This window comes from Tachyglossus aculeatus, chromosome 26 (genome assembly GCF_015852505.1).
Source record: "Tachyglossus aculeatus isolate mTacAcu1 chromosome 26, mTacAcu1.pri, whole genome shotgun sequence".
Classification (NCBI taxonomy): Eukaryota; Metazoa; Chordata; class Mammalia; order Monotremata; family Tachyglossidae; genus Tachyglossus; species Tachyglossus aculeatus.
Genome location: NC_052091.1, coordinates 6762114 through 6783059, shown reverse-complemented (window position 1 = coordinate 6783059; position 20946 = coordinate 6762114). Strand labels below are relative to the sequence as shown.

The following is a 20946-nucleotide window of genomic DNA, read 5'->3' as shown; positions in this document are numbered from 1 at the left end:
CAATTGTCAGCTGGGTGACTTTGGGCAAGTCACTTAACTTCTCTGGGCTTCGGTTACCTCATCTGTAAAATGGGGATGAAGACTGTGAGCCCTCCGTGGGACAACCTGATCACCTTGTAACCTCCCCAGTACTTAGAACAGTGCTTTGCACATAGTAATTGCTTAATAAATGCCATTATTATTATTATTACTCCTGGTTTCCCTCCCTGACTTCTGCCCCTCCAGGCCTCAGGGGGTGGGAGTGGGTGCGGGCACCTCCGGGGCTACCCCCGACTCCCCTCCCTGACCTCTGCCCTTCCGGGCCGCGGGTGGGCACCCCCGGAGCTACTCCTGGTTTCCCTCCCTGACCTCTGCCCCACCAGGCCTCAGGGGGTGGGAGTGGGCCGTGGGCACCTCCGGGGCTACCTCCGGTTTCTCTCCCTGACCTCTGCCCCTCTGGGCCTCAGGGAGCGGGAATGCGGGGTGGGCACCTTCGGGACTGCTGGTGGTGCCCCAGCCGGACACGACGCAGGGGTCCTGGGGCTCGGGGCAGCGCGTGGGCAGGGGGACGGGCTGGACGCCGGGGCCCAGGTCGGCCGGGGTCCGCAGCTTGACGAGCATGATGTCGTTGCTGTGGGAAGTGGGCTCCGCGTCCGTGGGTCGGTAACACGGGTGGGTCACGTACAGAGACACCTTGCGGCTCTGCTCCATACCCTCCCGCTCCTCCAGGCTGTGCTTACCCAGTAGCGCAGACAATTCGCTGGGGAGAATAATCATTATCATCATCATCATCATCATAATAGCATTTGTTAAGCAGCTTGGCTCAGGGGAAAGAGCCCGGGCTTGGGAGTCTGAGGTCATGGGTTCTAATCCCGGCTCCACCGCTTGTCATCTGGGTAACTTTGGGCAAGTCCATTCATTCATTCAATCGTATTTCTTGAGCGCTTACTGTGTGCAGAGCACTGTACTAAGCGCTTGGGAAGTACAAGTTGGCAACATATAGAGACGGTCCCTACCCAACAGCGGGATCCCAGTCTAGAAGGGGGAGACAGACGTGGGACAACAAAACAAAACATATTAGCAAAATAAAATAAATAGAATAGTAAATATGTACAAGTAAATATGTACACTTCACTTCTCTGGGCCTCAGTGACCTCATCTGGAAAATGGGGATGAAGACTGGGAGCCCCATGTGGGACAACTTGATTATCTTGTATCCCCCCTGGAGTTTAGAACAGTGCTTGGCACATAGTAAGTGCTTAACAAATGCCATTATTATTATCATTATTATTATTAAGCTCCTACTATGTGCAAATACCATAGTGCTTAACAAATGCCATTATTACTATTATTATTATTAAGCGCTTACTATGTGTAAATGCCATAGCGCTTAACAAATGCCATTATTCATTCATTCATTCAATCGTATTTATTGAGCACTTACTGTGTGCAGAGCACTGTACTAAGCGCTTGGGAAGTATAAGTTGGCAACATATAGAGACGGTCGCTACCCAACAACGGGCTCACAGTCTAGGAGGAAATAATCGTTATTATTATTAAGCAAGTACTATGTGCAAATGCCATAGCGCTAAACAAATGCCACTATTATTATTATTATTATTAAGCACTTCCTTTGTGCAAAGCACTGTTCTAATTGCTGGGGAGGATACAAGGTAATCAGGTTGTCCCACGTGGGGCTCACGGTCTTCATCCCCATATTCCAGATGAGGGAACTGAGACACAGAGAAGTGAGGTGACTTGACCAAAGTCACACAGCTGACAAGCGGCGGAGCCGGGATTGGAACCCATGACTTCTGACTCCCAAGCCCGGGAAGGGAGGCTGAGCGGGGGAGGGGGACCCCCCCGTCCGGGTCTTTTGGGGGGTCCCTCAGCCCCCCGGAAAGGGTCGCTTTCCCCGGCTCACGGTATGTGGCAGTGCGCCGCCGTCAGCACCCAGGAAGGATGGATGAGGACTCCTCCGCACCGCAGCCACGAGTCCTCGAAGAAGGCGACCTGCCAGGGCTGGGAGTGGGGGAGACACTCCTCTCCCCCCAGGACCTTGGACTCCTGCTGCATGCTCGGCCCTGAAACACACCGGAGGATGCGGGGGGCTGGAGGGTCCCCGCCAAGAGGAGTCCCGGCCCCGCCCAGCCTTTCCCCCCCACTGCCAGCCCATCCCTCCGGACATCTCCTTTTAGACTGTGAGCCCACTGTTGGGTAGGGACTGTCTCTATATGTTGCCAATTTGTACTTCCCAAGCGCTTAGTACAGTGCTCTGCACATAGTAAGCGCTCAAGAAATAAGATCCTCCCCTCTCGACCACGACTAAGCGCTTAGACCAGTGCTCTGCACACAGTAGGCGCTCAATAAATACGATTGAATGAATGACTACAATCGTGGCTCCGTGGAAAGAGCACGGGCTTTGGAGATAGAGGTCATGGGTTCGAATCCCGACTCCACCACATGTCAGCTGTGTGATCTTGGACAAGTCACTTAGCTTCTCTGGGCCTCAGTTACCTCATCTGTAAAACGGGGATTAAGACTGTGAGCCCCACGAGGGACAACCTGATCACCTTGTAACCTCCCCAGCGCTTAGAACAGTGCTTTGCACATAGTAAGCGCTTAACAAATGCCAATTATTATTATTATTACAATCCCCCGAGGTGTGACCAAGGGGGATAGGGAAGGCGGAGAGGGGGCGTCGTGGTTCCGTTGGACACCGGTGGGAACCGCCTGCCCTCCTTCCCCCTCCCTCCCCCCGAGATAGAGCTGACACTGCAGTGGGAGGGATGGAGGTTAGACTCGGACGGGGAGCGGCGAGGAGTAGGGGCCCCTATTGTATTATCCCAAGGGCTCAGTAAGATGCTCTGCACACGGCAGGTGCTCAGTAAATACCACCGCTTGATTGACTGTACTCTCCCAAGCGCTTACGCACGCAGAGTGCTCAATAAATATCATTGATTGATTGGCCAGCAGACTGGGGTGGGGGAGTGGGGTCTCGTCCCTGGGCGTCTCAGCGCGGGTGACCCGTGACCCCGTTTGTTTTGTTGTCTGTCTCCCCCCTTTTAGACTGTGGGTAGGGATTGGGTAGGGTAGGGGATTGTCTCTGTTGCCGAATTGTACTTTCCAAGCGCTTAGGACAGTGCTCTGCACACGGTAAGCGCTCAATAAATACGATTGACTGAATGAATGAATTAGGACAGTGCTCTGCACACGGTAAGCGCTCAATAAATACGATGGAATGAATGAATGAATGAAGCAGGAAGAGGGTCAGGATGGCCAGGGAAGGAGCCAGCTGAGGGATAATAATAATGGCATTTATTAAGCGCTTACTATGTGCAAAGCACTGTTTTAAGCACTAGAGGGATACAAGGTAATCAAGTTGTCCCACGGGGGGCTCACAGTCTTAACCCCCATTTTACAGATGAGGTAACTGGGGCACAGAGAAGTGAAGTGACTTACCCAAAGTCACACAGCTGACAGTTGGCAGAGTCGGGATTAGAACCCATGACCTCTGATTCCAAAGCCCGGGCTTTTTCCATTTATTCATTCATTCATTCATTCGTATTTATTGAGCGCTTACTGTGTGCAGAGCACTGTACTAAGCGCTTGGGAAGTACAAGTTGGCAACATATAGAGACGGTCCCTACCCAACAGTGGGCTGACAGTCTCACATTGAGCCGGGCGGGGTCCCAGAGGGAGAAGTTTGGGTCCCGGCAAGGGTGGGGGGCCCTGCTTCCCTCCCCCCCTCCCGCCCCACGCGCGCCCCTCCCCCAGTGGGGCCGGGGGAGGGGTCCTCACCTGCTGCACTCGCCAGGAGCACCGTCAAGGCCAGAGGGAGAGAGACGGGTGGGGGCATGTTGGGGGAACCAGAGCTGGGGGTGGGGGTGGGGCAGGAGAGCTGGGGGTCGCAGAGGGGAGGGGGACACCGCAGGGGCTGCAGAGTGGGGGGCTTCACGGGGGCGGCGGCGGTTGCTAGGGGCTTCCTGGATCCCCCTCCTCTGCCCCGCTCGAGTCTCCGCGACTCGTGGCCCCACGCGCCTTTTATCCAGGGCCTCTCCCGCCGCCCCCGCCCTCATTAAGGCTGCCCCCGCCGCCCAGGGCCGCCCGGTGAGGTGAGGGGGCGTGGGGGAGGGAGGGGAAACCCTGGCTCCATCGCCCCCAGATGACGACCCCCACCCACCCACCCACCCAAGACGGGCGGTTCCAGCCGTCGGGGGAGCCGGGGATGGGGGCGGCTGGGAGGCGAGAGGGCAGGACGCCTGGGTCCCTGGGTGTCGGGGGAATTGGAGGAGGAGGGCCCACCCTCCTGGCCCTCCTGGGCCTCCCGGGCCCGCGCCCCCCACCCCTTCATTCATTCAATCGTATTTATTGAGCGCTTACTGTGCGCAGAGCACTGGACTAAGCGCTTGGGAAATAAAAGTTGGCAACATATAGAGACAGTCCCTACCCAACAGTGGGCTCACAGTCTAAAAGCTTTCTGTGCGCCGAGCACTGGACTAAGCGCTCGGAAAGCACTTAGAGAAGCAGCGTGGCTCAGTGGAAAGAGCCCGGGCTTTGGAGTCAGAGGTCATGGCTTCGAATCCCTGCTCCGTCAGTTGTCAACTGTGTGACTTTGGGCAAGTCGCTTCACTTCTCTGGGCCTCAGTTCCCTCATCTGGAAAATGGGGATGAAGATTGTGAGCCCCCCGTGGGACAACCTGATCACCTTGTAACCTCCGCAGCGCTTAGAACAGTGCTTTGCACATAGTAAGCGCTTAATAAATGCCATTATAACTATAATAATAGTGTGACTTTGGGCAAGTCACTTCACTTCTCTGGGCCTCAGTTCCCTCATCTGTAAAATGGGGATGAAGATTGTGAGACCCCCGTGGGACAACCTGATCACCTTGTAACCTCCCCAGTGCTTAGAACAGTGCTCTGCACATAGTAAGCGCTTAATAAATGCCATTATAATAATAATAATAGTGTGACTTTGGGCAAGTCACTTCACTTCTCTGGGCCTCAGTTCCCTCATCTGTAAAATGGGGATTAAGACTGTGAGCCCCCCCGTGGGACAACCTGATCACCTTGTATCTCCCCAGCGCTTAGAACTGTGCTTTGCACATAGTAAGCACTTAACAAATACCATCATTGTTATTATTATTACAATTTGGCAACAAAGACAACCCCTGCCCAACAACAGGCTCGCAGTCTAGAAAGAGGGAGATGGACAACAAAGCAAAACAAAATAATAATGATTATCATTATTACAATTCTGCAACAGAGACAATCCCTGCCCAACAACGGGCTCGCAGTCTAGAAAGAGGGAGACGGACAACAAAGCAAAACAAAATAATAATAATGATGGTATTTGTTAAGCGCTTACTATGTGCAAAGCACTGTTCTAAGCGCTGGGGGGATACAAGGTAATCAGGTTGTCCCACGTGGGGCTCACAGTCTTCTTCCCCAACAAGTAGACAGACATCAAGTTCTCTCCTGTCCCGCCATCAACCCCCTGCCCACGTCCTCCCCCGGGCCTGGAATGCCCTCCCTCTGCCCATCCACCAAGCTAGCTCTCTTCCTCCCTTCAAGGCCCTACTGAGAGCTCACCTCCTCCGGGAGGCCTTCCCAGACTGAGCCCCTTCCTTCCTCTCCCCCTCGCCCCCCTCTCCATCCCCCCATCTTACCTCCTTCCCTTCCCCACAGCACCTGTATGTATGTATATATGTTTGTACATATTTATTACTCTATTTATTTTACTTGTACATATCTATTCTATTTTATTTTGTTAGTGTGTTTGGTTTTGTTCTCTGTCTCCCCCTTTTAGACTGTGAGCCCACTGTTGGGTAGGGACTGTCTCTATATGTTGCCAACTTGTACTTCCCAAGCGCTTAGTACAGTGCTCTGCACACAGTAAGCGCTCAATAAATACGATTGATGATGATGATGATGATGATCAAGTAGACAGGCCCCTTCCAGCACGGGTCAGGAACTCGGCCGAAATTAGCTCCGATCTGGGCCTGCTGGTCTAGGCGGAGTCCTGACCTCATTTCCCCTACGCCTCCCCCGGCCCCGGGCACGTAGGGACTGCCCTTGGGGCCAGGAGGGTATGAGGACCTGGTTTCAGCCACGCCGATTTCAGCAGGATGGAGGAGGGTTAGATTAGACCTCAGGTAGGACGGGCTGGGCAGGCCTGGGATGGAAGGGGGTGGGGATCGGGGGGAGGGGGAAGAGGGCGGGGGTACCACGATCGCCTTTCTCCATCTCCTCAGCGGGGAGGAGGCTGCAGAGGGAGAGAAGAAGGGAGGGACAGATGGAGGGAAGAAATGAGGGAGATAGAGAAGGGCAGAAGGAGGGAGAGAGGGAACGAGGGAGGGATGGACAGAAGGAGAGATGGAGGAAAGGAGGGAGAGAGGGGGCGGGCGTACCACGATGGTCTTTTTCCATCTCTGCAGAGGGAGAGAAGAAGGGAGAGAGGGAGGGAGGGACAGAAGGAAAGAGGGAGGGAAGGAGGGACAGATGGAACGAGGGAGGGAAGGACAGAAGGAGAGAGGGAGGGAAGGATAGAATGAGAGAGAGAGAGAGAGAGAGAATGAGGAAGGAAGAGAAGATACGAGAGGAGGGACAGAGAGAGTGAGGAAGGCAGGGACAGAAGGAGGGAGACAGGGAACCAGGAAGGGAAAGACAGAAGGAGGAAGAGAGGGACAGAAGGAAGGGGGACAGAAGGCGAGAGAGGGGGAACGAGAGAGGAACAGGAGGGAGAGAGGGAACAAGGGAGTGAGGGGTAGAGGAGGGAGAAAGGGGGGAGGACAGAAGGAGAGAGGGAATGAGGGAGAAAGAGAGGGAACGAGAGAAGGGACAGAGAGAACAAAAAAAGGAGGAACAAGAAGGAAGAGAGCGACAGGAGGGAGAGAGGGAACGTGGGAGGGACAGGAGAGAGGGGGAAGGGAGGGAGAGAAGGAGGGAGAGCGGGAAAGAGGTAGGGAGGGAAGGCAGGAGAGAGAAGGACAGGAAGGAGAGAGGGAATGAGGGAGGGACAGAAGGAAAGAGAGAGGGAGGGAGAGAAGGAGGGAGAGAGGGAAAGAGGAAGGGAGGGACAGCAGGAGAGAGAGGGACAGGAGGGAGAGAGGGAACGCGGGAGGGACAGCAGGAGGGAGAGAGGGAAGGAGGGAAATGAGGCCTCCGAGTGGCCTTGGTATTGGTGAGGCTCGGGTGAGAGGCGATTGAAAGGGTCGGTGAGTTCCCTTTCTCCAGAGAACTGGAGGGGATGAGGAACAGGAGTACGGCCCGGGGGAGACCCCCGCCCCCCGCACCCCCAACGCACAGACCACAAGAAGCTGCCGAAATGGGTGAGAGATCATTTATAAAATCTGAGAAAGGCATCGCTGAAACTCCGGGAAAGGGTTCAGGACATGTGGGCGCCCTTCCTGGCCCGCGCAGGCCCGCTACAGTGGTGGAGAAGGGAGGGGAGGGATGGGGAGAGGGGAAAAAGAAGGGAGGGAGGGAGGAAGGAGCCGGCGGCTCAACAGGACGGGGATCCCCCTCCCCACTCAAGTACCCGCACAGGGTCCTCCTGGAGACTGAATTTTGTGGCCTCCTGGGGTCGCCTGAGTGGTTGACCAGCCGAGCCCACCACCACCACACAGTACCGCTGCTCCGGCAACGCGCTATTTCCCGCTCTGGGAGGGCCGACTCCTCCTCTGCCGCCCCTCGGGGGCCGGTGGTGGGAGCCCCCCGACCCCGTCTCCCAAGGAGTATGGCGTAGTGGATAGAGCACAGGCCTGGGAGTCTAAAGGTCATGGGTTCTAATCCTGACTCTGCCACTTGTCCGCGGTGTGACCTTAGGCAAGTCACTTCACTTCTCTAGAGAAGCAGCGTGGTTCAGTGCAAAGAGGCTTGGGAGTGGATTCTAATCTTGGCTCTGCCACTTGTCAGTTGTGTGACTTTGGGCAAGTCACTTAACTTCTCTGGGCCTCAGGTACCACATCTGTAAAATGGGGATTAAGACTGTGAGTCCCACGTGGGACAACTTGATCACCTTGTATCCCCCCAGTGCTTAGAACAGTGCTTCGCACATAGTAAGCATTTAACAAATAGCATTGTTATTATTATTCCCTGTGCCTCAGTTACCTCATCTGAAAAATGGGGATTGAGACGGTGAGCCCTGCGTGCGACAGGGACTGTGTCTAACCTGATTTGCTTGTATCCACCCAGTGCTTGTACTCTGAGTACAGTAAGAGAAGCAGCGTGGCTCAGTGGAAAGAGCCCGGGCTTGGGAGCGAGAGATCATGGGTTTTAATCTAGGCTCTGCCACTTGTCAGCTGTGTGACCTTGCGCAAGTCACTTAACTGCTCTGTGCCTCAGTCGCCTCATCTGTAAAATGGGGATTAAGACTGTGAGCCCCACGTGGGACAACCTGATCACCTTGTATCTCCGCAGCGCTTAGAACAGTGCTTCGCAAATAGTAAGTACTTAAAAATGCCATCATTATTATTATTACAGTGCCTGGAACATAGTAAGCAATACCAACATATCATCATCATCACACCGGGGAGGGCGGGCCGGGGGCGTGGGGGGAAGGGGGACTCAGTTCTTCTCCATGGTCTGGCGAATCCACTTGTGGTAGCGGCAAATGCTGGTGTAGATGGAGGGCCGCCGAGGTTTCCCGCATGGATCCGAACCCCCGGACACGACTCCACTCAAGACCCCGTCACAGATCAGGGGTCCCCCCGAATCGCCCTGGTTGGGAGGGGGAGGAAGGCCTAGTTTTGAGCCTCAAAGACCCCCCCCCCCCCCCCGCCTCTCCGAGAGCCCACCTGGATGTGTCCCGCCCCGCACAACCCCGGATTTCCCCGCACCCTTTTGGGGACTCCTTCCCCAGGCCCCTTCCCCAAGGGTCCCGGGGTGAGGAGGGAGGTGGCTAACCTGGCAAGAGCCGGTGCCACCGGCCCAGACCCCGGCGCAGATCATGTTGCGAGAAACCACGCCCGGGTAAGCGCGTTGGCAGAGTCGCGTGTCCAGGACGGTGACGTTGGCACACTGGAGCGAATCTGGGTACTGGGCTGAAAACGGGCCCGGTGGTTTGGGAGGAGGAAGGGGGAGAGGCCGCCCCCTCCCCTCTGCCCCCTCCCCACCTGACCCCATGATCCTGGAGAGGACTACAGGCCCCTCGAGAAACGGGAGGTAAGAGGGCCAGGCCGAGGGACCGAAAATCAAGACCCCATTTCCTGCGCTTCTCCTCCTTTTCCTCAGGTCTGCAGGGGTCCGGGACCGCCGCTCAACTCTGGGTCCCTCCGCCCCAACCTTCCCCTGCCCCCTCCCCGCTACCTGTCCTGCCCCAGAGGCCCTCTGACCCTATCTGCCCCGGAGCCATCTATTCATTTATTTTCCTAATGAGAGGGAGAGAGGCGAGAGATGGAAAGAAGGTGGGGGGTGGGGGGAGATTGGAGATTTTTGAAGAGCGGGGTGACATGTCCTGAACGTTTTCGTAGAAAAATGATCCGGGCAGCGGAGTGAAGTATGGACTGGAGTGGGGAGAGACAGGAGGCAGGGAGGTCAGCAAGGAGGCTGTTAGGCGGGATAGGAGGATAGGATGAGTGAGTGTATTGACGTGGTAGCAGTTTGGATGGAAAGGAAAGGGCGGATTTTAGCAGCGTTGTGAAGGTGGGACCGTCTGGGTTTAGTGATGGATTGAATATGTGGGTTGAATGACTGAAAGGAGTCAAGGATAATGCCAAGATTACGGGCTTGTGAGAGAAGAAGGATGGCGGTGCCGTCTACAGTGATGGGATGGGGTGGTTGGGGTTTCGGTGGGAAAATAAGGAGCTGTAAGACTACAACTCTATAATAATAATAATAATAATAATGGCATTTATTAAGCGCTTACTATATGCAAAGCACTGTTCTAAGACTCTAAGCTCGTTATAGGCAGGGAACGTGCCTATTTATTGTTGTATTGTCCGCTTCCAAGCGTTTAGTACAGTGCTCTGTACAGAATAAGCCCTCAATTAATACGAATGAATGAAGAAGGGGGGAGGGGGGAAAGGCAGCGAGCGAGAAAGAGTGAAAGAAGAGAGGGGGGAAAGGGAGAGGGAGAGAAGGTAAGGGGGCAGGGGGAGAGGGAGAAAATAATAATAATAACTAATAATAACGATAGTATTTGTTAAGCGCCTACTATATGCCAAGCCCTTAGCTGGGGTAGCTACAAGGTAATCAGTTGTCCCACGTGGGGCTTACAGTCTTAATCCTCATTTTACAGATGAGGTAACTGAGGCACAGAGAAGTTAAGTCGCTTGCCAAAGGCCACACAGCAGACAAGGAAAAGGAAAGGGAGGGAGGAGAAAAGAGGGAGGGAGAGGAGGGGGGAGAATACAGGGGAGAGAAGAAAAGGAGGGAGAGGAGGGGAAGGGAAGAGGGTAAGGAGAGAAAGAAGAGGAAGAAAGGGAGAGAGAAGCAGGGGGGAGGGAGAGGTGGCTGGCTGGGTGTCGGAGAGTTCAGGTCTCGGTCGGTGGGACCCCGGAGCCCCTCTCCCTGGTTTCTCTTCAGATCGCATAAATAGAGAAGCAGCGTGGCTCAATGGAAAGAGCCCGGGCTTGGGAGTCAGAGGTCATGAGTTCTAATCCCGCTCTGTCACTTGTCAGCTGTGTGACTTTGGGCAAGTCCCTGGGCCTCAATTCCCTCATCTGTAAAATGGGCATTGAGACTGTGAGCCCCACGTGGGACAACCTGATTACCTCGCATCCTCCCCAGCGCTTAGAACGGCGCTTGGCACATAGTAGGCGCTTAACAAATACCATCATCATCATCCCCAGGCCCCAGGGCCCTCCGGCCTACCTTCCGGGCTGGTGACGGCGCCCCAGCCGGACACGAGGCAGCGGGTGCCGGGGTCTGGGCAGCTGGTGGCCAGGTGGATGGGCTGGATGCTGGGCGACAGGTGGACCGGGCGGGGCAGGCGAACCAGCATCACGTCGTGGTTGTGGTCGTGGGCGCTCAGGTTGCTGTTGAAGCTCGGGTGGGGGAAGAATTGGGTCACTCGCATCAGCCGCTCCGGACCCTCCCACTTGAAGAGATTGTGCTCCCCCAGGCGCACCCATAGATACCTGGGGAGAGGTGGGCAGGGGAAGAGGGGGGTCAGAGGAGACCCCCCTCACCTCCCCCGCATTCATTCACGCATCAATCATATTAATAATGACGATGGTCTTTGCTAAACGCTTACTATGTACACTGTTCAATCATTCATTCATTCAATCGTATTTATTGAGCGCTTACTGTGTGCAGAGCACTGGACAAGTCGGTTAACATCTAGAGACGGTCCCTACCCAACAACGGGCTCACAGTCTAGAAGGGGGAGACAGACGACGAAACAAAACATGGAGAAGGGTGTCAAAATCGTCAGAACAAATAGAATTAAAGCTGGATGCACATCATTAACAAAATAAATAGTGAATGTGTACAAGTAATAAACAGAGTAATAAATCTGTACAAATATATATGCAGGTGCTGTGGGGAGGGGAAGGAGGTAGGGCGGGGGGATGGGGAGGAGGAAAGGAAAAACGGGGCTAAGCGCTGAGGGGATACAAGGTGATCAGGTTGTCCCACGTGGGGCTCACAATCTTCATCCCCATTTTACAGATGAGGTCACTGAGGCACAGAGAAGTGAAGAGACTTGCCCAAAGTCCCACAGCTGACAAGTGGTGGAGCTGGGATTTGAACCCACGATCTCTGACTCCAAAGCCCATACCCCTTCCAGTGAGCAACGGCATTTGTTAAGCGCTTACTATGTGCGAAGCACTGTTCTATTTATTGAGCGCTTACAGCGTGCAGAGCACTAGACTAAGCGCTTGGGAAGTACAAATCGGCAACATAGAGACGACCCTCCCCACCAACGGGCGTGGGTTTGGGGCACGGGGAGGGAATCGGGGCTGGCAAGAAGAGCACGCGGGGTTCGGCTTCAGAGCGGGCAGGAAATATTTGCTGTTGCATTTTACTCTCCCAAGCGCTTAGTACAGTGCTTTGCACACAGTAAACGCTCAAGCCCGTTGTGGGCAGGGGTTGTCTCTATTTGTTGCCGAATTGTACTTTACAAGCTCTTAGTACAGTGCTCTGCACATAGTAAGCGCTCAATAAATACGACTGAATGAATAAATGAATGAATGAATGAATAAATACAATTGAATGAATTAATGAATAAATACGATTGAATGAATGAATGAGAGAACGAATAACCCGCGTCCTCCGCCTCCCCCTGCTGGTTGGGTTCGGGATCGGCAGGCAGGGGCGCTGCTCTCCGCCACCCATCGCCCCCTGCTGGCTGGGTAGAGGCATGGACCGCCGGAGTTCAGTCAAATGCATCAAGAAACTTCTATGACTTTTGACCTTACAGGATCAGATAATAATAATAATAATGGTATATAATAATTGGCATTTGTTAAGCGCTTACTATGTGCAAAGCACTGTTCTAAGCGCTGGGGGGGATACAGGGTGATCAGGTTGTCCCACGTGGGGCTCACAGTCTTAATCCCCATTTTACAGATGAGGTAACTGAGGCCCAAAGAAGTTAAGTGACTTGCCCAAGATCACACAGCAGGCATGTGGCGGAGTCGGGATTCGAACCCATGACCTCTGACTCCAAAGCCCGTACTCTTTTCACTGAGCCACGTTGAGCACTTATTGGCCTGGAAGCAGAAGGACTTGGGTTCTAATCCCGAGTCTGACACTCGTCGGCTGTGTGACCTTGGGTAAGTCACTTCACTTCTCTGGGCCTCAGTTATCTCATCTGTAAAATGGGGATGAAGTCTGTGATCCCCATGAGGGACAAGGACTGTGTCCAACCTGATTACCTTGTATCTACCCCAGTACGTAGAAGAGTGCTTGGCACATAGTAAGTGCTTAACAAATACTGTTAATAATAATAATAATAATAATAATTTAGGGTGGACCAGACTTGACTCTTGTTGGGTCTGGGCCTCTTTCCTGTCTACCCTCTGTGTCTGGGTGTTTCTTTTCTTCGTTTTCTGTTTCTACATCAGTTGTCTGTCTGTCTACGTCTGTTTCTGTGGCTCTTATGTATCTCTCATCTGCCTCGTTCTGAGTCTCCTGTCCATCTCTGACTGGTACTGCATCTCTTTTCTGTCTCTTTTCTTTTACATCTCGTGTCTGGGTCTCCATCTCTTGTCTGTCCCTGCTTCTGAGACTCTTATCTGTCTCTCTCTGGTTCTGAATCTCCTGTCTGTGTCTGGTTCTCTATCTCTTGTTTGTTTCTGTTGCTCTGTCTCTTACCTATATCTGGTTCATTCATTCATTCAATCGTATTTATTGAGTGCTTACTGTGTGCAGAGCACTGTACTAAGTGCTTGGGGAGTACAAGTTGGCAACATATAGAAACGGTCTCTATCCAACAGTGGGCTCACAGTCTAGAAGGGGGAGACAGACAACAAAACAAAACATATTAAAATAAAATAAATAGAATAGTAAATATGTCCATATAATAAATATGGTTCTGTGTCTCTTGTATGTTTCTGTGTTGCTCTGCATCTCTTATCTGTCTCTTGTCTGCCTCTGGTTCTGCATCTCTTGCCTGTCTCTGTGTCTGCAATTCTTTTCTGTCTCTTCTGGTTTTACCTCTCTTGTCTGTCTCTTCTGCTTTGGCATACGTGTCTCTGTCTAGATTTCCATCTCTGTTTCTCTGTCCCTTGTCTATCTCTGGTGCTCTGTCTCTTGCCCATCTCCTCTGGCTCTGCATCTCTTGTTTGTCTCCCTCTGGTTCTCCATCTGTTATCTAGCTCTGGTTCTCAGTCTCTTCTACTACATCTCTTGTCAGTTTCTGATTCTGCAATCTTCTGGCTTTACTTCTCTGTCTGTTCCTGCACTTCATGTCTTCCTCTGGTTCTACATATCTTGTCAGTCTCTGATTCTGTGTCTCTTGTCTATCTCTGTCTGGTTCTACATCTCATGTCTTTCTCTGGCTCTACCTCTCTTGCCTGTCTCTGTCTGGTTTTGCTACTCTTGTCTGTCTCTGCCTGTTTTTCTTCCCAGTTCCCATCCCTCCTTACCTCCCACCTCAGCAAACCCCTCTCCCCCCACCCCTGGGTCCCCTCTCATTCCTGAACAGACTTCCCTCTTGGGACTTCTTCCCATGACCCAGCAACTTGGCAGTGTGAGTCAAGGCCTCCCCATGGCTCCTCCCCAATCAATTACCGTCAGGATTATCATTATTGTTGTTGGTATTTTTTTGCATTCGTTACATGCTTACCGTGGGCCAAGCACTGTACTAGGTGCTTGGGAGAAGGCAATATAGCTAGTAGGCAAACATCTCTGGGCCTCAGTGTCCGCTGCCCCCTGGTTCTCTGCTATGGACCACCTCTTCCCTCCTCTCTGCCCTCTGGATGTCTTGGAATTCCCTCCCATACCATAATAATAATAATAATAATAATAATAATAATGGCATTTATTAAGCGCTTACTATGTGCAAAGCACTGTTCTAACACTGGGGAGGTCACAAGATGATCAGGTTGTCCCACGGGGGGCTGACAGTCTTCATCCCCATTTTACAGATGAGATCACTGAAGCCCAGAGAAGTTAAGTGACTTGCCCAAAGTCACCCAGCTGACAACTGGCAGAGCCGGGATTTGAACCCATGATCTCTGACTCCAAAGCCCGGGCTCTTTCCACTGAGCCATGCTGCTTCTCTACTAAGGTACTATAGTCTGCCAGCCAATCAATATATCAATGGTATTTATTGACGCTTACTGTGTGCAGAGCAATAATAATAAGAGTAATTATGGTATTTGTTAAACGCTTACTGTGTGCCAGGTACTGTAATAAACCCTGGGGTGGATACGAGCAAACTTGGTTGCACACAGTCATCGTCCCACATGGGGCTCACAGTTTCAATACCCATTTTACAGATGAGGGAACTGAGGCACAGAGAAGTGAAGTGACTTGCCCAAGGTGACACAGCAGACAAGTGGTGGAACCGGGATTAGATGGACTCAGGCTTTTGGGAGAGTACAACGGAGTTGGTAGACATGTTCCCTGCCCACAATGAGCTTTCAGTCTAGAGGAATGCCAGTGGGGTGGGAGTGGGTCAGGGGTGAGGGGGGTGGTTAAAATTTACTCTGGGCCAGCAAGGTGAGGGGGTGGCCATAGGGAGGTGAGGGGGAAGCTGTTAGCCACAATGGAGGAAGGGGCAGGAGGGTTCAGCTAAGGTCATCCTGGCCAACTCCTTGAGCCCACTGTTGGGTAGGGACTGTCTCTATATGTTGCCAACTTGTCCTTCCCAAGCGCTTAGTACAGTGCTCTGCACACAGTAAGTGCTCAATAAATACAATTGATTGATTGATTGATTGTCCTCCTAATCCTCACTGATCAAGTCTCTGGCTCTGAAAGGTTGTTCCAGAAGGAGATACCTCAATCCCTTCACTTCCCTCCCCAAGTTCCTGCATCACCCCCTCTCTTCTGTCACAGTGTCCTGTCTGAGGTCTAACCATGATCCCTCTTGCCGTTGTCTCAGCCCATTTCTTGTTTTCCCCTCAGAAGGTTGTTGGTTCTAATCCCAGCTCCACCACTTTTCTGCTGTGTGACCTTGGGTAAGTCACTTCACTTCTCTGATCCTCAGTCTCCTCATCTGAAAAATGGGGATTAAGACTGTGAGCCCCCCGTGGGACAACCTGATCACCTTGTAACCTCCCCAGCGCTTAGAACAGTGCTTTGCACATAGTAAGCGCTCAATAAATGCCATCAGTAGTAGTAGTAGTAAGCGCTTAACAAATGCTACCTCCCTCCCTTCCCCACAGCACCTGTATATATGTATATTTGTTTTACGTATTTAATACTCATTTATTTATTTATTTTACTTGTACATATTCTATTTATTTTATTTTGTTAATATGTTTGGTTTTGTTCTCTGTCTCCCCCTTCTAGACTGTGAGCCCACTGTTGAGTAGGGACCATCTATGTTGCCAACTTAGACTTCCCAAGCGCTTAGTACAGTGCTCTGCACACAGTAAGCGCTCAATAAATATGATTGAATGAATGAATGAATGACCAACCTGATTACCTTGTATCTATCCCAGTGCTTAGAACAGTTCTTGGCACAAATACTTAACAAGTGCTCAACAAATATCATAATTATTATTACTATTAGTATTGTCATTATTACTATAATTATTAACGGCAGAGCTCAGTAGGCTGTGATTATCATAATTACAGGACCCCACGTGCACTCTGGTTTGAACCCAAAGGCACAGGAAAATGGAGATTCTTTCTCTGGTATTTGTTAATTCACGCCTCAGGACACTCTGGAGTGCCTGAAGTCTCTGAAGGCAGGTCAGAGGGGTCTTCCCTGAGGTGGGGGTGGGGAGGGGTCCCCAATTGGCAGGAGATGTAAGCTGCCCGCCTTTTGGAAGAGCGATTGTAGGCCGATCCTCACTCCCCAAAGAGAGTTTCATGAGCTAGGAAGTATGGCTTGTCTACGCTCAGCCATTACTCTTCTTCAGATGAACACAATCAGCTCCTCCCCGTCTCCCTTCAGATGTCCCTCCCGGCTCCCCTCCAGGACTGGGGAGAAGGGGAAGTGACAGTGAGGGGGAAGAGGAAGAGGAGGAGGAAGAGGAGAGGGAAGAACAAGGGGAGAAAGAAGAGAAGAAAGAAGAGGAGGAGGAGGAGGAAGAGGAGGAGGGTGAGGAAGAAGTGGAGAACATCCCTCAGCTTCAGTGGAGTGGAGAGGGCTTCACAGTGTCCCACAGTACAGTAGACTATGTACTGTGTATCACAGTACTATGTACTATGTATCACAGATGCCTGTCTACTTGTTTTATTATTGTCTGCCTCTCCCTTCTAGACTGTGAGCCCGTTGTTGGGTAGGGATTGTCTCTATCTGCTGCTGAATTGTACTTTCCAAGTGATTGGTACAGTGCTCTGCACACTGTAAGTGCTCAATAAATACGACTGAATGAATGAATGAATACCACATCTCCATCCCCCATTCCACCTCCTATCTCCTTTCTTCCCATTTTCCCTTTAACCTCAGACTCCCTAATGCCTTTCTTCCCCACATCCTTCATCACTTCCCCCCTAACTCCATCTCCCCACCTCTGCTCTGAGCCATCCCCTGGCCTCTAGCTTTCCCACTCCTTGGGGGGTCAGGTCTCAGGTGATCGGTTGGGGCGGGATCTGGGGTGGGTGAAGAAACATTGTTTCCACTGCTCCTTCATCAGGCTGGGGGAATGCTGGGAATGCAGGGGAGGGAATGCAGTGGGGAGGGAGGGAAATAGCAAATGCACCTAGATCCCTTCCCCTCTCCAGCAGAGTCTGGTACCAAGGCTGAGGCCCAGAGGGGCAGGGGGCAGGGAAAGGGAATGGGACCCAGGAAGTCGGCCTCCCAGCTAAGGATTGGGGTCAGGCTGAGGGAGCTGAGAGAAGCCTTCTGGGTTCACGTCACTGTAGGGTGTTTCCTGGAGAACCAGTGACTAGGAAAGAGAAGGGATCTTTCTATATTCATTCATTCTTTCATTCAATCGTATTTATTGAGTGCTTACTGTGTGCAGAGCACTGTACTAAGCGCTTGGGAAGTACAAGTTGGCAACATACAGAGACGGTCCCTACCCAACAACGGGCTCACAGTCTAGAGGGGGGAGACAGACAACAAAACAAAACATATTAATAAAATAAAATAAATAGAAGAGTAAATATGTACAAGTAAAATAGAGTAATAAATCTGTACAAACATATATACAGGTGCTGTGGGGAGGGGAAGGAAGTAGGGTGGGGGGATGGGGAGGGGGAGAAGAAGGAGGGGGCTCAGTCTGGGAAGCCTCCTGGAGGAGGTGAGCTCTCAGTAGGGCTTTGAAGGGAGGAAGAGAGTTAGTTTGGCAGATGTGTAGAGAGAGGGCATTCCAGGCCGGGGTAGGACGTGGGCCAGGGGTCGACGGCGGGATGGGCGAGAACGAGGCACAGTGAGGAGGTTAGCGGCAGAGGAGCGGAGGGTGCGGGCTGGGCTGTAGAAGGAAAGAAGGGAGGTGAGGTAGGAGGGGTCGAGGTGATGGAGAGCCTTGAAGCCAAGAGTGAGGAGTTTTTGCCTGATGTGTAGGTTGACTGGTAGCCACTGAAGATTTTTGAGGAGGGGAGTAACATGGCCAGAGCGTTTCTGTACAGAGATGATCTGGGCAGCAGTGTGAAGTATAGACTGAAGTGGGGAGAGACAGGAGGATGGGAGATCAGAGAGGAGGCTGATGCAGTAATCCAGTCGGGATAGGATGAGAGATTGAACCAGCAGGGTAGCGGTTTGGATGGAGAGGAAAGGGCAGATCTTGGCGATGTTGCGGAGGTGAGACCAGCAGTTTTTGGTGACAGATTGGATGTGAGGGGTGAACGAGAGATATTAGGCTGAAAACTCCTTGAGGGCAGGAAACATGATTACCAAATTTACTATAGTACATTCTCCCAAGTGCTTAGTACAGTGTTCTGCACATAGTAAGAGCTCAATACATTCCATTAATTGATTGCCTGATTCGCAAGCCACCCCTTCTCCTCATGTTCCTGAGGTCGGGAGGCAGGTCCAAACCTTCCCACAGCTGCAGGCAATAGCCCCACAGGCCCCCTCACCTCCTAAAACTGATTAGAGCCAATGGCCACTCAGCAATCCAAATCCAGCTTCTGGGAGAAGCAGCTAGACCGTTGGTGAGGTGCATGATGGGAAATTCCTCCTCAGCATCCTGGAGCCCAGCTAGCCTCCAAGGTCCCATCCACCCACCTTGGGACCAGACCCCTCCTGGACCCCAACTTTCTCTCCTCCCAGACTCACGGCTTGCGGCAGTGGGCGGCGGTGAGAAGCCAGCGGTCAGACAGCAGTGTGGCCCCGCAGAAGAGGTGGGTGAGGAAGAAGAGGCCGGCCTGCCAGGGCTGGGAGTTGGGAGGACACTCCACCCCTCCGATAGTCCGCGTGTCCGCCCGGGCTCCGGCTTGGAGGGTGGCGGGGGTGGTGGTCAGAGGGAGGGCAGTCGATCAGACAGGGGTGGGGTGTCAGAGATGGGATGGGGATTGGGGGGGGTGCTAAGGGTGGATGGTGATAGGTGAAACTCTCTCAACCTCTCTCCATTGGCTCCAGAGCTGGGGGGGAGCAGGGGGGACCGTCTCGGGAGAACTGAACAGTGGGGCTTACCTGCCAGGAACAAGAGCAGCAGTGTCCAGAGTGTCATGGTTATGGGCGTCTGAGGAGGGGAAGAGCCGGTCAGTCTGGGAGCAGAGAGTGGGAGGGCCCGGGGGGCCTGGAAAGTAGGACACCTGGATCCCACCAATATTTTCCCCTTTCTTTGACCACCCTCCATCCAAGCTTCTTCTTTGTCCTCCACTCACCCAGAGCAAAGGGCGGCCAGCGGACAGAGTGGGCAGGGCCCCTGAATGACTGACTCTTAGCTGGAGGCCCAAGGATTGAGGTCTTGGGGTGTCCGGCCTTCTCAGGTTGGGCTCTGGTGGCCTGTGTCCTTTCTTTCCGCAGCTCGGCTTCTCCCCCCCACTCAGTCCCCCTCTGCAATGGGGACCCAGGCATGCCCGACAACCTTTATGGCCTGTGTTCCCTCCCTTTCCTCCTCCTCTTCCATCCCATGATTAATGCGGGGGGGCGGGTGACTCCAGGGTTGGGCAGCTCTGCCCGTTGGGCAATCCAGCCCAGGTTACCACTCACCCTCCCAGCACTGGATTCCTCGAGGGCACGTCTCCCGATCCCGAGGTGGAGTTGGGGGCCGGGTCGGACTTCCTGCATCCCAGGAGGGCCATGGGGTCACCGAGGTTGGGGAGGGGTGGCAGCCTGGGAAAGCTGGGGACCCTGTGGAGGACAGGGGCCTCCAACTTCCCCACCCCCCAAGCAAAGCCTCACTCCTCCCCAGCTCCAACAGAACCAGGGGCCTCCCTGTGTCCCTCTCCGAGTCGAACAAGATTAAGCATTCCTGTTTCAAGACCAATTCCACCCACTCACCTAGGGATGCTCCCCTCCCAAAAGTTCAAGGGGCAAACCAGAAAGGGGAAACTGGAAGGCTGAGGAGAGAAGAAGTTGGGGCCGGGGGTGCCATTCCTGCCTGAGCATCTTGCTGTACTTTTTGTTAATGGTATTGATTAAGCGCTTACTATTTGTCAAACACTGTTCTAAGCTCTGGGCTAGGTACAAGTTAATTAGGTCAGACGTAGTCCCTGTCCCTCATAGGGCTCTCAGTCTAAGTAGGAGGGAGAACAGGTATCCTAATTTTACAGTTGAGGAAACTGAGGCACAGAGAAGTGAAGTGACTTGTCCAAGATCACAAAGTAGACAAGTGGCAGAGTTGGGATTAGAACTCAGGTCCTTCTGACTCCCGGGCCCGTGCTCTCTCCACTAGGCCACGCTGCTTCTCCTTCTCTCCCTACCCCCTCCCCAAGCCTCGTGCCCCCTCCCACCACAAGCCCTCGCTGGAATCGGGGGTGCTGGTTGGAGCTGAATTCCCAGGCTCCTATCCTCTCCCATCCCGACTCCCGCATTCTCTACTCCCTCCCCTCAGGGGCTAGCAAAAGCAGCAAATTCATCCCCTAAAGGCCCCATCAGACACACCAGATCTGTAAGATGTGTCCTGGGCCCCAGTTCAGAGACAGAGACAAACAGCGAGAGACAAGGAGGCACAGGTTGATAGCAGCCCCTCCCTTGAACCCCCTAGAATCCCCTGAATGAAGAGTGGGAAGCAGTGTGACCTCAGACTGGGGAGGTGGGTGGGAACATCAGGACCGGATATCAGAGGGAAACCCTCCTCGCCCAGCCCCAGCCTTCTGCCAGCTCAGCCGGGAGGACATAACTCCACACTTCTTCCTCGTGACCAGTTCAGCTTCCAACCCCACCTCCCCAAAACGTGGAGGTCGTCCTTAGGGAAGCAGCTTGGCTTACTGGATAGAGCCCGGGCCTGAGAGTCAAAAGGTCATGGGTTCTAATCCCGACTCTGCCACGGGTCTGCTGTGTGATCATGGACA

General features: G+C 53.0%; 1 protein-coding gene across 1 annotated transcript; it reads right to left on the bottom strand.

Moving 5' to 3' along the window:
• Positions 1-8547: 8547 nt before the first annotated feature.
• Positions 8548-19734, bottom strand: LOC119945798 (kallikrein-9-like). Its single transcript, XM_038766982.1, has 6 exons — positions 19643-19734; positions 19121-19194; positions 18764-18920; positions 10795-11060; positions 8887-9023; positions 8548-8700 (listed from the first exon to the last, which is right to left on the bottom strand). The coding sequence occupies exons 1-6, from the start codon at positions 19732-19734 to the stop codon at positions 8548-8550; spliced, it is 879 nt and encodes a 292-aa protein (XP_038622910.1).
• Positions 19735-20946: the final 1212 nt, after the last annotated feature.